Source organism: Cyprinus carpio, chromosome A5, assembly GCF_018340385.1.
Source record: "Cyprinus carpio isolate SPL01 chromosome A5, ASM1834038v1, whole genome shotgun sequence".
In the NCBI taxonomy this organism is placed as follows: Eukaryota; Metazoa; Chordata; class Actinopteri; order Cypriniformes; family Cyprinidae; genus Cyprinus; species Cyprinus carpio.
In genome coordinates, this window is record NC_056576.1 from 28,313,457 (window position 1) to 28,326,762 (window position 13,306).

At 36.1% G+C, this 13,306-nt stretch overlaps 2 protein-coding genes across 3 annotated transcripts; one reads left to right on the top strand and one right to left on the bottom strand.

Moving 5' to 3' along the window:
• Positions 1-320: 320 nt before the first annotated feature.
• On the top strand, positions 321-2,806 carry LOC122145071 (notch-regulated ankyrin repeat-containing protein B-like). The gene is made up of 2 exons (XM_042756734.1): positions 321-457; positions 562-2,806. The coding sequence occupies exon 2, from the start codon at positions 828-830 to the stop codon at positions 1,161-1,163; it is 336 nt and encodes a 111-aa protein (XP_042612668.1). The 5' UTR covers positions 321-457; positions 562-827; the 3' UTR covers positions 1,164-2,806.
• Positions 2,807-8,691: 5,885 nt separating this feature from the next.
• Positions 8,692-12,738, bottom strand: lcn15 (lipocalin 15). Of its 2 annotated transcripts, none has more exons than XM_019079980.2 (7): positions 12,541-12,738; positions 11,672-11,811; positions 11,447-11,523; positions 10,836-10,946; positions 10,654-10,755; positions 9,944-9,980; positions 8,692-9,096 (listed from the first exon to the last, which is right to left on the bottom strand). In XM_019079980.2, exons 1-7 carry the CDS (start codon positions 12,640-12,642, stop codon positions 8,973-8,975), a joined length of 693 nt encoding a protein of 230 aa, XP_018935525.1. In that variant the 5' UTR covers positions 12,643-12,738; the 3' UTR covers positions 8,692-8,972. The 2 variants fall into 2 exon arrangements, with proteins under 2 accessions (XP_018935525.1, XP_018935526.1); XM_019079981.2 differs by having other exon boundaries at positions 8,692-9,247.
• Positions 12,739-13,306: the final 568 nt, after the last annotated feature.

The window sequence follows — 13,306 nt, forward strand, 5'->3', positions numbered from 1 at the left end:
GAGTCTATTTTTTCTATTTGAATGGATTAGAAAAAAATGCATTGGAGTTGACTATGACAGGGTTGAAAATAAACAGTATTATATTTAATTAACGTGTAAAATACAATTATATTATATTGTACAGTTACTAGTAGCAGCGTAACTCCATTTGAAAAGTAATTATTCACCAGCTCCAAAGACATTCAGCACTTTTATTATTGTTTAATTATTTGCAGCATTTTCTCTGCAGTTCGCCTTTGTGCAGGCTATATATAGAGAACAGTGCACTGCAGTCTGCTAAAAAGCATCATAAGAAACGAACACAGTCTCCGCCCCTAAAAGACGCACTTCGTAACGGGTTATTGTTATTCAAATGAGCCTCAATAGGCGGAATCTAGTCGGTTAGCTAACGGAGCATACAGTCAGAACACAGCGCGCGGAGCAGGCCATCCAACACCCGCTCGTGGGAACCACCCAGGTAAAGCCCCCAAACATAGGCTACGTTTATTATTTTGATTGCAATATTAGCTATTTTTCATTTGCAAAGATTAGCTAAATAACAGCTGATACATTTTCTATTAGGAACAGAGTATTGGAGCACCATATGCAGCATGGGATACTGAAGTTCCCAGCTCTATAAGGACCGTATGAATTATATTGTGCGTCTACTACGGAACGCATAAACTGGGGGAATTGTAAATAGGCTACCTTGGAGCTTGGTCTTTGAATTTTTACTCTCCATTAGTGAAGATCCCCTCAAGTTATTTCGGAGGGTGGACGAAGATCTGGCTCATTATCTTCTATCAGAAACAGAAGCGAAGGGCTGCAGTCATCTACCTGTTGAAATCATGAGTCAGGCGGACGTGACTTGCTCTGCGCGTCAAAGAGTGTTTCAGGAAGCGCTCAGGAAGGGGAATACTAAGGAACTTCATTCTCTCTTGCAAAACATGACAAACTGTGAATTTAACGTGAACTCTTTCGGACCCGAGGGGCAGACGGCGCTGCACCAGTCCGTGATCGATGGCAACCTGGAGTTAGTAAAGCTACTGGTGAAGTTTGGTGCAGACATCCGTCTGGCCAACAGAGATGGATGGAGTGCCCTGCACATAGCAGCTTTTGGTGGACATCAAGACATCGTTCTTTACCTCATCACACGGGCGAAGTACTCATCAAGCGCGCTCTGAGGCAATCAAAGAAGATCTGACGCTGTACCTTTAAGCCTATCATACATGACCCCTATGTGCCAAAGACAGTTTGTTTGTGATGTATTGAGGAAATTGATTTAATATCGTTAGGCACAGAATTCAAATCCAAAAGGCTATTTTTGATAAGTTTGGGTTGGTACAATGTCAAGGATGTGGTTTGCCAAGTTTGGATGCATGATGAAAATGATCGCTGTGTTATTTATAGATTTTTTTTTCTTTTTTCATGACAAACTGAACAGTCCTAGGCTATCAACGATATGAAAGATGACACTGGTCCTAAAGGATGACTAGACTCAGGGTGCGAATTATGTGGGGATGGGGGTTTGACTCCTTAATTGAGGCTTGAACACCCAAAAAGATCAAAACAACGGTGGGCTTATAAAACATATGATTCAAACTGCGTTTTAACATTTACACAAGTACTGTCATTATTAATCACTGTATTATGGATATTCACATTACAGATATTATTATTATAGCCTAACTGACGTTAAGGATACATGCGCGAGACCAACTTGGACATTTATTCAAAAAGTCGACCCCCCTCAATTCACACACTGACTAGACTGACATAAATATGCCTGTACAGAATTACTTTATGTACACATTCTCTTTGCATATCGCCTGAAACAGGGACTGGTGTCTGATACCTCAACTGTAATGCATTATAACGGTGACATTGCATGTTGGTCATCAAGTTTAGTAGCTATCATTCATCATTCAGGATCTCTCACCTGTTAAATGGAAATATTTACACAAACATTTTTGTTTCAGACACTACCAAATAGGACTGCATTTTGGCATTGACTGTCGTGTCATAATCAGTACTTTGTTATGGAGTTCCTACATGCATTGAGTTTTTTTTTTGCTGATCCACACATTTCAAGCCACACTGTTTTGTAATTCAGAGGTTGCGCAAATCTATAGATCAGTGCATAGACTGCACTGTATCCTAAAGCACGTTGGCCTTGTCTTCTTAGACCTCTTGTCAACTCAGGCAAGTTGTGGTAAGGCTTAAATACGTTGTGACTTTTGAAACGCTTCAAAGCCAGTATAAAAATATGCATCACTTATACTTGAGAATGTTTGAAATATTGCACTGATGGCTGTTTTATGAGTTGTTGGTGTCATGCCAACTTTTAAAGATACTATTTTTCTAAGTGGAAAAACTATTCTTATTGTATGGAAGCTCTAGGGTGGTTTTCACTCATTCTTTGCAAAGGTTTTTATATGCCTATGAATTAAATTACTGTATGTGTAATTACGCAACACACTCTGCTTGAATGTCCCCCCATAAGCAATGTCAAATATATTATAGACAATAACAACTATGTAAAAATGTGACAGTTTTACTGGGCATCCTTTTGACATAATGGGAGAACAAACAAGTAAAGTGTCCAGAATTGTTTTGGAGCACTTCTTATCTGAAGTCCCATCCTCCTCTTTTTAAGGGGGATGCTACATGGTAAAACCAGTGTAACAAGAAGTTGCACAATGCACAAGTCTTTACTTGATAATGCCATAACATTTATGACATGAAAGTAAAAGTAACTTTGATTGATTTAAAAGTCAAATGACTGTGATATTCTGGACCAAGTTTTGAAATATTATATCATCAAAGAGAAGTTTGGAAAAAGGGCTCTCATAATGTTTTTGTCTTTTGTGAATTGTTATTTTGTTGTGTTTTTATATTTGTTTAGCTGTTTGTTTATGTTTCGAATGATGTAAGTGGTCATATTTTAAAATATATTACTTGCTGTATTTTGTACTTTTTGTACAAAGGCATTTTAGATATTAAATTTTGTGGTTTTAAGAAAATTACTGGTGTAATGCATAGACTTGCATGTGACTCAATGAGGATTCTCCAGAATGTTATTGTCTCTTGAGTCAGCCTTTCTCTCTTCCTGTGCCTCAGGTAGTTGCAGAGCCATATGTGTTGCTCAGTATTTCCGAGAAGCATGAGTGGTTGTGATAAACGGACCGTGAGCGATGCAGTTAGCCTGAAAAAATGTATTTATAGATATAAGTCTTGGAGTGTTACGTAACTTACAGAAAAACATGTTGCATATGCGTATACATAGCTGTGAGCAGATAATAGCTGTAGGATGTAGTAGCAGTTAGTTCCTTGTTAAACACAAGTTTGGCTGAAAAGAAATGAACTAGTTAAAACAAGTCTATGTTAACCTTTAATACTAACACTTGTGGAAAAATAAGCTTGCTTAAGTGTATTGAATGTGCACTTGGAGTGTAAAACTATTTGCAGATAATAGAGTCTCAATGAAATTAAAGGCCACTTAAGTCCACTTAAAGGTAAATTTCTCTTAACACACTTACTGTAAGTACACTTATTTTGATGTGTTGACTAACATAGTAAAGCACATGTAAAGTATTTATTACACATTTAATGTGTTATTTGATATTACAATTACAGTTAATATATTTTACTTTTATCAGTACATTCAGCAGCACATTTTTACCATATTTCAAAGAAAATAGAAGTAATTATAAAATTACATAGATGTACCTACAGTAAGTCCTATTGGGTCAAAAAAGCAACTAACTGCATTTAATATAAATGTAATAATTAAAGTACAATTAATTTGAATTGAATTGTAAGCATGCAATTAAGTGTCCAATAACACTACATTCAGTTGACACTGATGTCTTTTAAAGTGTAATATTTCTGTAATAAGTACTCTTTTTAAAAGTATGCTACTTAATTTTCACAAGGGAACACACACTTTCGCAAGTCTTGTGAAGTTAAAGTCATCATTTACTAGCCCTCAATTAGTTCCAAGCATGCATGAGTTTCTTTCACTTTGTACAAAAGTATATATTTAAAGAATGTGGGCAACAAACAGTTTCTGGTAGCCATTGACATTGAATACTATGAAGTTGATTGCTAGAATAGCAACTGTTTGGTTACCAACATTCTTCAAATTATCTTTTGTGTTCAGCAGAAGAAAGATACTTATATGGTTTTGGAACAACATGAGGGTCAGTACATGACAAAATTAACATTTTGGGATGAACTATCCCTTTAAAAGAATTACATGCATACACACATACATACTTACCTCCCACAGTTGCTGAGGTAGAACACTTATCGATACAAAAAGGTACAGTTTCACCTTTATCTTGAACTTGAACTCTTAAAATGTCAATTCTGCAAGTTAGTTACACATTTGTACATGTCTGTGTCCCACTAACTTTAGATGGCTACTATACTGTAAGCTACAGTATGATACCAACTGAAATGAATTACCACTATTATAAAGTTGATGCAGATAATGGTAAACAATGTTGCTAAGCCCAATCATGCTAGCAGCCTAAAGAGCAGGGGATGTTAACTAAATACAAAATACTGTTACAGCTGATATGTGTCAATGTAACCAAATTACTGGTTAGAGATTAGGGGTAAAGATGATAGAATTGCCATGTGTTTCCTTCACAGCACTGAGTAAAAACAACTTGTTTACATTTGGTATATCAGTTCAGGAACTCATCAGTGATTTTTTCATACTCCTACATTGAACATTGTGTCATCTCACAGAATATTCAATGTAGGAGTATGAAAAAATCACAAGTGCATTGTTACTCTTAAGTAATATAAATATAAAACAATTATGTTTTGAGTTTTGATTTGGCTGTTTGTTTTCAGTCACACAAGAGAATAACTTTATTAAGCACATCATATATGTTGTATGTAACAGTTGTTAACGAAATAATATTTATTGCTTACAGGGCATTTTTCTGCCCAAATCACACTCTCATGCTTCCAACCTTTAGTCTCTCCAGTGACAGAAGGGGCAAAAGACAGATAGCGAGAGAGACAGGTGGCCAGGCCAATCCTTGCATGCCCTCTGCTCCTTTTAACTTTCTTTCACTATTTCACTCCATTTTGTGTGCTCCAGCTCCCAGTGACAAGCCACCCAATTCACTCACCCATTCTTCTCTCCTCTTCTCTTTTGTTCGTCCAGTGCAACTCTGTGCGCCTCTATTCATTCCCCAGACGGTCCACCATTGACGGGAGCCCCTGCCTAAGTCACACTGCCCGACCCGGACCCCCTCCCTTTACACACACTCACACACACACACACATGCACAGCTCTGCAGCTGCTATGGTAATGAGAGAGAGGACAAGCAAGGGAGAAGGCTGGAGAGCACAGAAAGAGAAAGGGAGATCCTTCTCATGCAACTCAATAACTAGTGGCCCTGTTTTTTTTTTTTTTTTATAAATGTAAAATCCGTCTACCTCCTTTTCTTCTTCCCTCCTGTCAGTTTCCCACCCTGTTCCCTTCGTTCTTTCCCTCCCCTAGCCTCCACACCTCCTTTCCTGACCTCCTCTTTCTCATTCAAATCCATTTCACACTGTGAAAAGAGATGTTCAAAGGTGTGTAAAGTAACTCTGATCCAGCCCTTCAGGCCTGAGAAAGCTGGGTGTTTATGTGTACTCACTTGCATGTGTGTTTGCCTTGACATGCATTTGTGTGCATTTTTTAACTCTGTGCTTGAATTGCATAGTACATAGACATCGGTGGTTTATACTCAAACAGAGATTTTATTGCATTAGATAATGGGTCAAAGCGAGTGGCATCTTCAAGCAACAGAGCTACAAGTTTCTCAAAACTAACTTCACTTTTCAGAGCCATTTTTGCAATGACCTTTGCACAACTAGTCTCTGGGAAACTACAGTTTTAAGGAGAAAATACTCAGCAATGGTGTTGATAAATGGATTGGTACATAGTTTGTCTAAAAGCATATTAAAAACACCACATAATACACAGAAAAACAACATAAAAAACTTGATTTTCACCACAGGGTGACTTTAAGGGACTGTTAACAGTTGCAAGATTTTTGCAGATACGAAGATGGCAAACAGCTGTCCTAGCAGAGTAACTGCAGGTGTAGCTCATTAAATTAAACATTTAATTTTATTCTTACAGAGTTAAAAAAGTGCAAATATTCCATGTAGTCTCTCTATTACTATGAGGCCATTTAAAAAGTTATTGCATAATAATAACAACATAAGTATTGCATGCATGCTTACTATTAGTAAAAATTAATTAATTTAGATAAAACATAGTATGTCAAAGGCGATGTTCCCAAAAGCATTTCATATCATATGTACAAAATTTTACATTTATTCAGTTTGTCTTATGTTTTATATTTAATAGTCTGTAATTTTTGTGAAATGTAATGTATTGCTTGAAAAGTATTTTTACGATCATTAATATAAATATATTTTTATAAATAAATGCCATCTTCTTTTTTTTTAGATTTTCTAATGTATAGGGCCTATATATATTAATAATAATTTGGACCTTATTTGCCTTTTTAAAAGACATGCACTCACAACAATACAAAATAAAATAAGAGCAAAAGCAAGATCACCTTATAAATATTGCATTAATATTGGAACAAATACAGGAACTACGGAGTGGTAAATTATAACAAAACAAGCATGTAATATGCATGTGCATAATGTGTGTGTGTGTATGTGTGTGTGGTGGTGAGTGGGGTGAACTGGGGGACTATGCTGGCAGACGGCTGAGGGGCCCCATGTCTGTACTGCACAGCTATTCGTCTTATGTCTGTGCACGGTGACCTGTTAGACCATGTGACATCTGCCTGGCTGCCAACACAGAAAAGAGATGCAGGAGTGCCCATATGGAGCCTCCTTTCTCCAAATACTAACACACAGCTCAGCCCCAGAGTCTGTGTGTGTGCGTCTGAGTGTTTCGTTTTGATTAATAAGCGCAGACACACTCAGATGGGGTTACACATCTGTGAGGTAACAGGCGGAGAGGCCATGAGTGAAGCGATAGATTTCATGAACAGCACCCCAGACAAAAATGTTTCATTTAAGTAACTATAAACCATGCAGAAATATGTCTGCCTGAGTGTTTTGCAGCGTTAGTCAAATATACGCTCCTTATAAGTGATTCAGTGAGAAAAGTACTGGTATGTGCATAAAATCACATACTGAATGTCAAAGATGATTCTTTGGCACAAATGCATTCCAACCTGGAAATGCGGTTTTGAGACTGTTTTGTGGTTATGCACCCTTAAAAAATAGTTTACACAAAAATGTAACCCTTCTTTTCAGGTGACAGCCATATTTTTATTTTTTTGTGGACAGATCTAGGGTCATTTAGGGTATATCTGCAGAAATAATTTTTTTTTTTTTCTCTCCGTACAATGAAAATCAGTGGGGCCAAACAATTGACTTTCACTGTATGGACAAAAAACACAACTGGGTGAAATATCTCTTTAAGTGTTGTGGAAGTTATTAAAAGTTTACAGTAGAAGTCTAATTTGTGTTTCGCTCCATATTAATGGTGTCAGATGTTAACTGACTGTGTTACAATGACGTTAAATTAACGTCTGTCACCCTATGACATTAACCGTTTACTGATAGCCTGTACGGTTTTCTGTATGCGTGTGCTACAGTAACAGCTCAGCTTGCATATGCATGTATGTATGTATATGCTAGCAAGTAATTATGGAGGATAAAGACCCAGTTGTACTAAATGAAACTTCTGGGTTTGGGAGAGCAGAGCTGCTTTTCTGTTTGGCTGGCTTTGCTGAATGAAGCCATTCACAAGCCTCTAGCCACATGCTTTCTTTATCTTCATTGTTATCCCCCTCTTCCCTTCACCCACCGCAGCATAATGGCACTCCGTAAATGGGGTGGAGGAGCAGTCTGAAGGGGAGTGAGGGGGTAACTGGGTGAAAGTGAACAGTGGGGGGGGGGACATGGAAAGGGGAGGATGAAGTAGAAAGGGACGGAGGCCCCCAAAGAGGGGTATATGGTGACAGAACAAATGCCCAAACTAAGCCACCATTCATTTGTCGCTGACAAGTGATGATAGTAGAGGAATGCTTTTCAGGAACCAGTTAATTGATTGATTGATTGGTTTACTATTTCATTGACTAATTGAATGACTGATTAATTGGTTTCATTTTACAATGTGACACAATGTTAAACTAGCAAAACCATTGTTATTATGAATAATGGAATAGATAAAATAGAAATGGAGCTAGACTTATTACTACTACACCAGGATAAACAAACAGATATTTGTAGCCTATAGGACCAGTTTTGGGTGTCATAAAAAGAAGTATCACAATCTCAAATTTTAAAGTTTAATTTTGCAGGGGCATTTTTATCCAGTTTGGTGGCATATAAATGGGTCGTTTATTTATATATTTATTCATTTATTTAATTTCTAAGCCAAAAAACAAAAACAAAAAAACATCTAGTCATGCATATTTTATAACAAGAATCATTATGACATTGAATGATTGTGTTAAAGGATGCACTATGCACGTTGCCACTATCCTTCAAGCCACTCGTTTTTACCCATTTGTCAGCAATAAGTTTTAAATCATTTATAATATAATAAAATTTAGTATGCATACTTATACTTTTATATATTTTAATAAGTATAGGTCAGAATAAGTCTGTTGTTTCATTTTTACAAAAATATAGCTGTTACACTGATTGATGATGGAACATTTTTTTTAATTTGTTTAATTGCACAAAACATTTTATTACTCATTTTGAAAATACAGTGGCTGTAACATGATCACAAATATTTGACACAATTGTTCTGTAAACATTAGGCAAGCAACCACAGTAATACACGTGGTTCATTATTAGTAGCACTCTCTGTCTGTGTCAGGTGGAACACTAGATAAGCAGAGGTCAACAGTGATGCTGGCTGATTGTGTCCTTTTACAACAGCTCCACTTGCTGGCTTTACGAGCGTAGCACAAACTGCGTTACACTGACGATGCGTTATAGTGTTGCATTTCTCCAATGATTGTTTGCGTTAAAACAAACACTCTTCCCCAAATGTTTAACAAAACAGAATATATGAAAGCCAAGGTCTGAATCCACAGCTGGCTGAAAGATGGTGAAAGTATACAGTTAGTTATAAAGTGAGTTACCGATTAAAAACATCCTGTCCAATCACACTTTGGAAAGATTCTCAGTGCCAAAGACTGATTGATTAGGAGATTGTGCAGATTTCTCCTCTCTGAATTCTGCTGTATTCCTGCAGGTGAGTGAACAGTGGTGTATACTTTAGATTTGATAAAACAAAGCTTTTTTTATGGCTTTTACAACAACAATATCACATAGGCCCATGTACTGTATTTCAGTAATGGAGAGACTGTGGCTAGTTGTCACGACTCACAAGGGCTATCTAATAGTGATTTTCTGTATAGAAAACACGTTTATTATTTCTTTTTTGGAGTTTTGCATGTCGGTTTAAAACCCTGTGTTCGGAACAACATTATGACTGATTGTCAGTGTCATATTATTCTTACAGTAACAAGAAGTAAATATTAGTAACTTACATTTTAGACACAATAGCCTACTACTGGATACTTTCCATTTTTTTGCTTGGCCAACGAGAATAGTTCCAAATTTCTAACAGATCCACAGCAGGATCAACCATTATGTGTCCAAGCATGTCAATAAGGGTTTCTTTGAATCAGTATTTTTTTAAGGATCGTTTGATTCACTGACTCATATAGACGGTCGCCACCTACTGGTTAGAGGATGTAATCATAGGATTTACTGTAAATTCTCTGTCACTAACACACAGGTTACTTACCCCTCTTACATGCCTAACCATAAATTACTTGTATGTTATTTCTTAGGTAATAGTGGTGGAAAGTTTACATTATTGCCATACAGACAACTAACCCCAGCCTCTTATATGTACGATGAAGTGGTAAATCCATACCTTGGTTCTAGGATAGGTTCTAGGATAGGGCAGGGGTCTAAAAAACATTTAAAAAAAAATGTAAAAAACAAATGCATGAAAAATCTGTACATTTATGTATAATTGTATAATGTAAACGTAAATCAGCAACTAAGAATGATCCCTGTTAAAGGAATGGTTCACCCAAAAATGGAAATTTACTCAACCTCATCAAAGATATAGGTGAGGTTGTTTCTTCATCTGAACATATTTTACGAAATTAAGCATTACATTACTTGCTCACCAATGGATCATCTGCAGTGAATGGGTGCCGTCAGAATGAGAGTCCAAACAGCTGATTAAAACATCACAATAAACCACATGTAATCCACACTGCTCCAATCCATCAATTAGTGTGTCTTATGAAGTGAAAAGCCGTGTGTTCTGCATTCTGACGGCATTCAGCAAGTAATACTAAATTTATCCATATCTGTTCTGATGAAGAAACAAACTAAAATAAATCTATGAAAATTACATTCTCAGCAAAACTACACCCTTAGAATAACTATTCCTTTAAGAGTGATGTGCTTGTTCTGTGTATGCATGGTGTTTTGTTTATTCAGCAAACTTTAGAGGTCCTTTTTAAGGTCACATAAACATTAAACATTAGCCTCAGACTCAGTGCAGCTTATTCTGCAGTGTGGCAGTCTGACATAAACAGTTTATGTTCGTTATATCATATGCAAACTTACCAACATCTGTTGGAGCGACAATGGCCTCCTCAGAAAAGCCCAGAGATAAAGCAAAAGATCTGAATATCTGTATTAGATCTGGCCTTAGTATGGATGACCGTCCTAGGAACAATGTTACTGACAAATTAGTATGCTTCATTAATGTCAAAGACACGTGATACAATTTATCGGTGTAGACTTACCGTAAAGAGCTACTTGAGTGTATTCTTTGTCCATGTTCTTGTATTTAAGGACCAAACTATAATCAGTGTAATTGGTCTCCACTATTGTGATGTCTTTTCTTATCTTGTGCCCTTAAAATGACAAAAAGTCAGATGTCTCATTTTATTAATTTTAAGTCAAGGGATTGATTTGATCTGTTTATGTTTGTAGACCTGCCATAAAATGTGCTTATAGTAAAATTGAACTAAATACATTTTATAAAGTATAAAGAGAAAGATCTCTGAATTTAATCCAAATACATTAATTTATGCCAACAAAACTATTTATTATGGATTAGATCAGGTAGAAATAGTTTAAGGCAACAATCGCAGGTTACTTTTTTTTTTCAGTGTAAGTTAATTCAGTTTAATTTTAGTCAGTTCTATTTTGCACTATATTCTACTCAATATTCTGTATATAATAATTGAGAAATAATCTCTCGTTTTTCTTGTAGGTCTGCTGAAAAGGTTCAATGGACTTAAATGTATTTGAAAAATTGCTGATGTCAGATCTCACATTTCACACAGTTCTGAGTGTGAATAATGACATCACATGATAAGAAAGATGTTTGAGAGAGGAAATGAGAGCTTACTTTTGCTGAAGTAAGTGAATTCTCCAGGAACATCTGTCTTCTCGTATGAATAAACACTGATGGAGCATCCATATGGTCTGTTAGTTTAAGTATATACAGATTATTAGCGCAGAGCTCAAATATTTTGATTCAATGTATTTTCCCATCACAATATGTTTTCCCTTTGTTATTCGAGATGGTGTGATAATATAAATATGGATCAACATCCTATCTAAAATTGTGCACCTCATGGTCCACATGGTCAGATTCACATTTCCCTCGGCATCTGGTTCAAGAAGGCCTTTAGAAATCTTCAACTGGTTTTTGAACATTGCAAACAACTGTGACTCATCTGCAAGTCCAATCCGGTACCATTCACCTGAAAACTGACAGTAAATGTAAGTAAAGATGGTTTGCATTTTACTAAAGGCCCCAAGGGATCTGTAGTACCAGGTGTTGGTTATATAGCCTAGATAATTACTGTTATTGAGAGAAGAGAAAAAAATACAGTGTCTGACAAATAATTTTCGGTCATTTCACTATAAACTCTCATTTGTTAACATTAGTTAACTATGTACATTAGATAAAAATAAAAAAATATTCTAAATCATTTATTAATAATATTAATTTCAATATTTACTAATACATCATTAAAATCATCAATATTACTGAATTGACCTGAGCTAACATAAACAATGAACAATTTAATTAATAAATACTGTAACAAATGTATTGTCTGTTGTTAGGCAATGTTAGTTAATGCATTAAGTAATGTGAAAACAGCTAACTCATATTACCAGTTAAAGCAGGAATTATGAATAATTTTAAGATCTGTTCAATATGCGTCAAAATCGTTGATTCTCATTCTTGTACAGAAATAAAAGCTGATGAACCATGATCCGTTCATTAAGTAAACTCTTGTGATATGTGACACTGATATCCGCCTCTTCACTGTTTGCCTTTGAATTTGTACTTTTGAACAAGTGCTATATAAACAAACAGATTCACTTGAAAATGCCTCTGTTATTAAATGAAAAACATGCATTCAATGCTTAAACTACTTACCCTTAAAATCTATTAAAGCACAACTCAAACAACTGAAAACTCATACTCACTTTTTCCATATTAAAGTTGGGCTGAGGTTCAACAACATGTTGTGTGTTGAAACTATGTGTCCCCAAAAACACACAAAGCAAAAGTGCTAATGCCAGAGTCATGCTGAAAATTCAAACACTTCTTAAGCTGTATGCAAAAGTGAGGAACGCTAAACTAATGACACATCAGCGAAGCAGTGGGAAACTGCTGGGTTTATATTTGCTAACAACCAGGGAATGTTTGTGGAGGGCAGGAGGCCGGCCCCTAACACACAATGCATGTGTACTGTCAGTTAACTGCAGCAGTACAGACTTTTAAAACAGCATGGATTTTTGTATTTTAGAGAATTTGACATGAAATTACTGAAGATTTAAATACTACACAGAGATTCAAGATGATTACAAAACACATTTGTCAGACATTCCACCAGTGCGTAATTACAGATAAAAACAGACAGTTAAAGACATCGCATGTGTGACACTTTCCACATTATGCTTTTTAAAAAAATCTTTGAACAACTCTGCCTTAAATGTTCCTCTACAAACTGTGAGTGTAAGATGACCCTGGACTTTGACTTAAACTGGCCCAACACAAATGTTACGACACCAGCTCTACAAAAATCACCGTTACTCCGGTGTACACTTATGCCTGAAAATTTAAATGAAATAGAGATGGTATAATGACTGAATACTTCTGAAGAGACCTCATAATAAGTCTCTGATGGGTCACTTTCTCAGGCAGTGCATTCTAACTTTATGCACATGCTTCAAAAGATAACACACACTG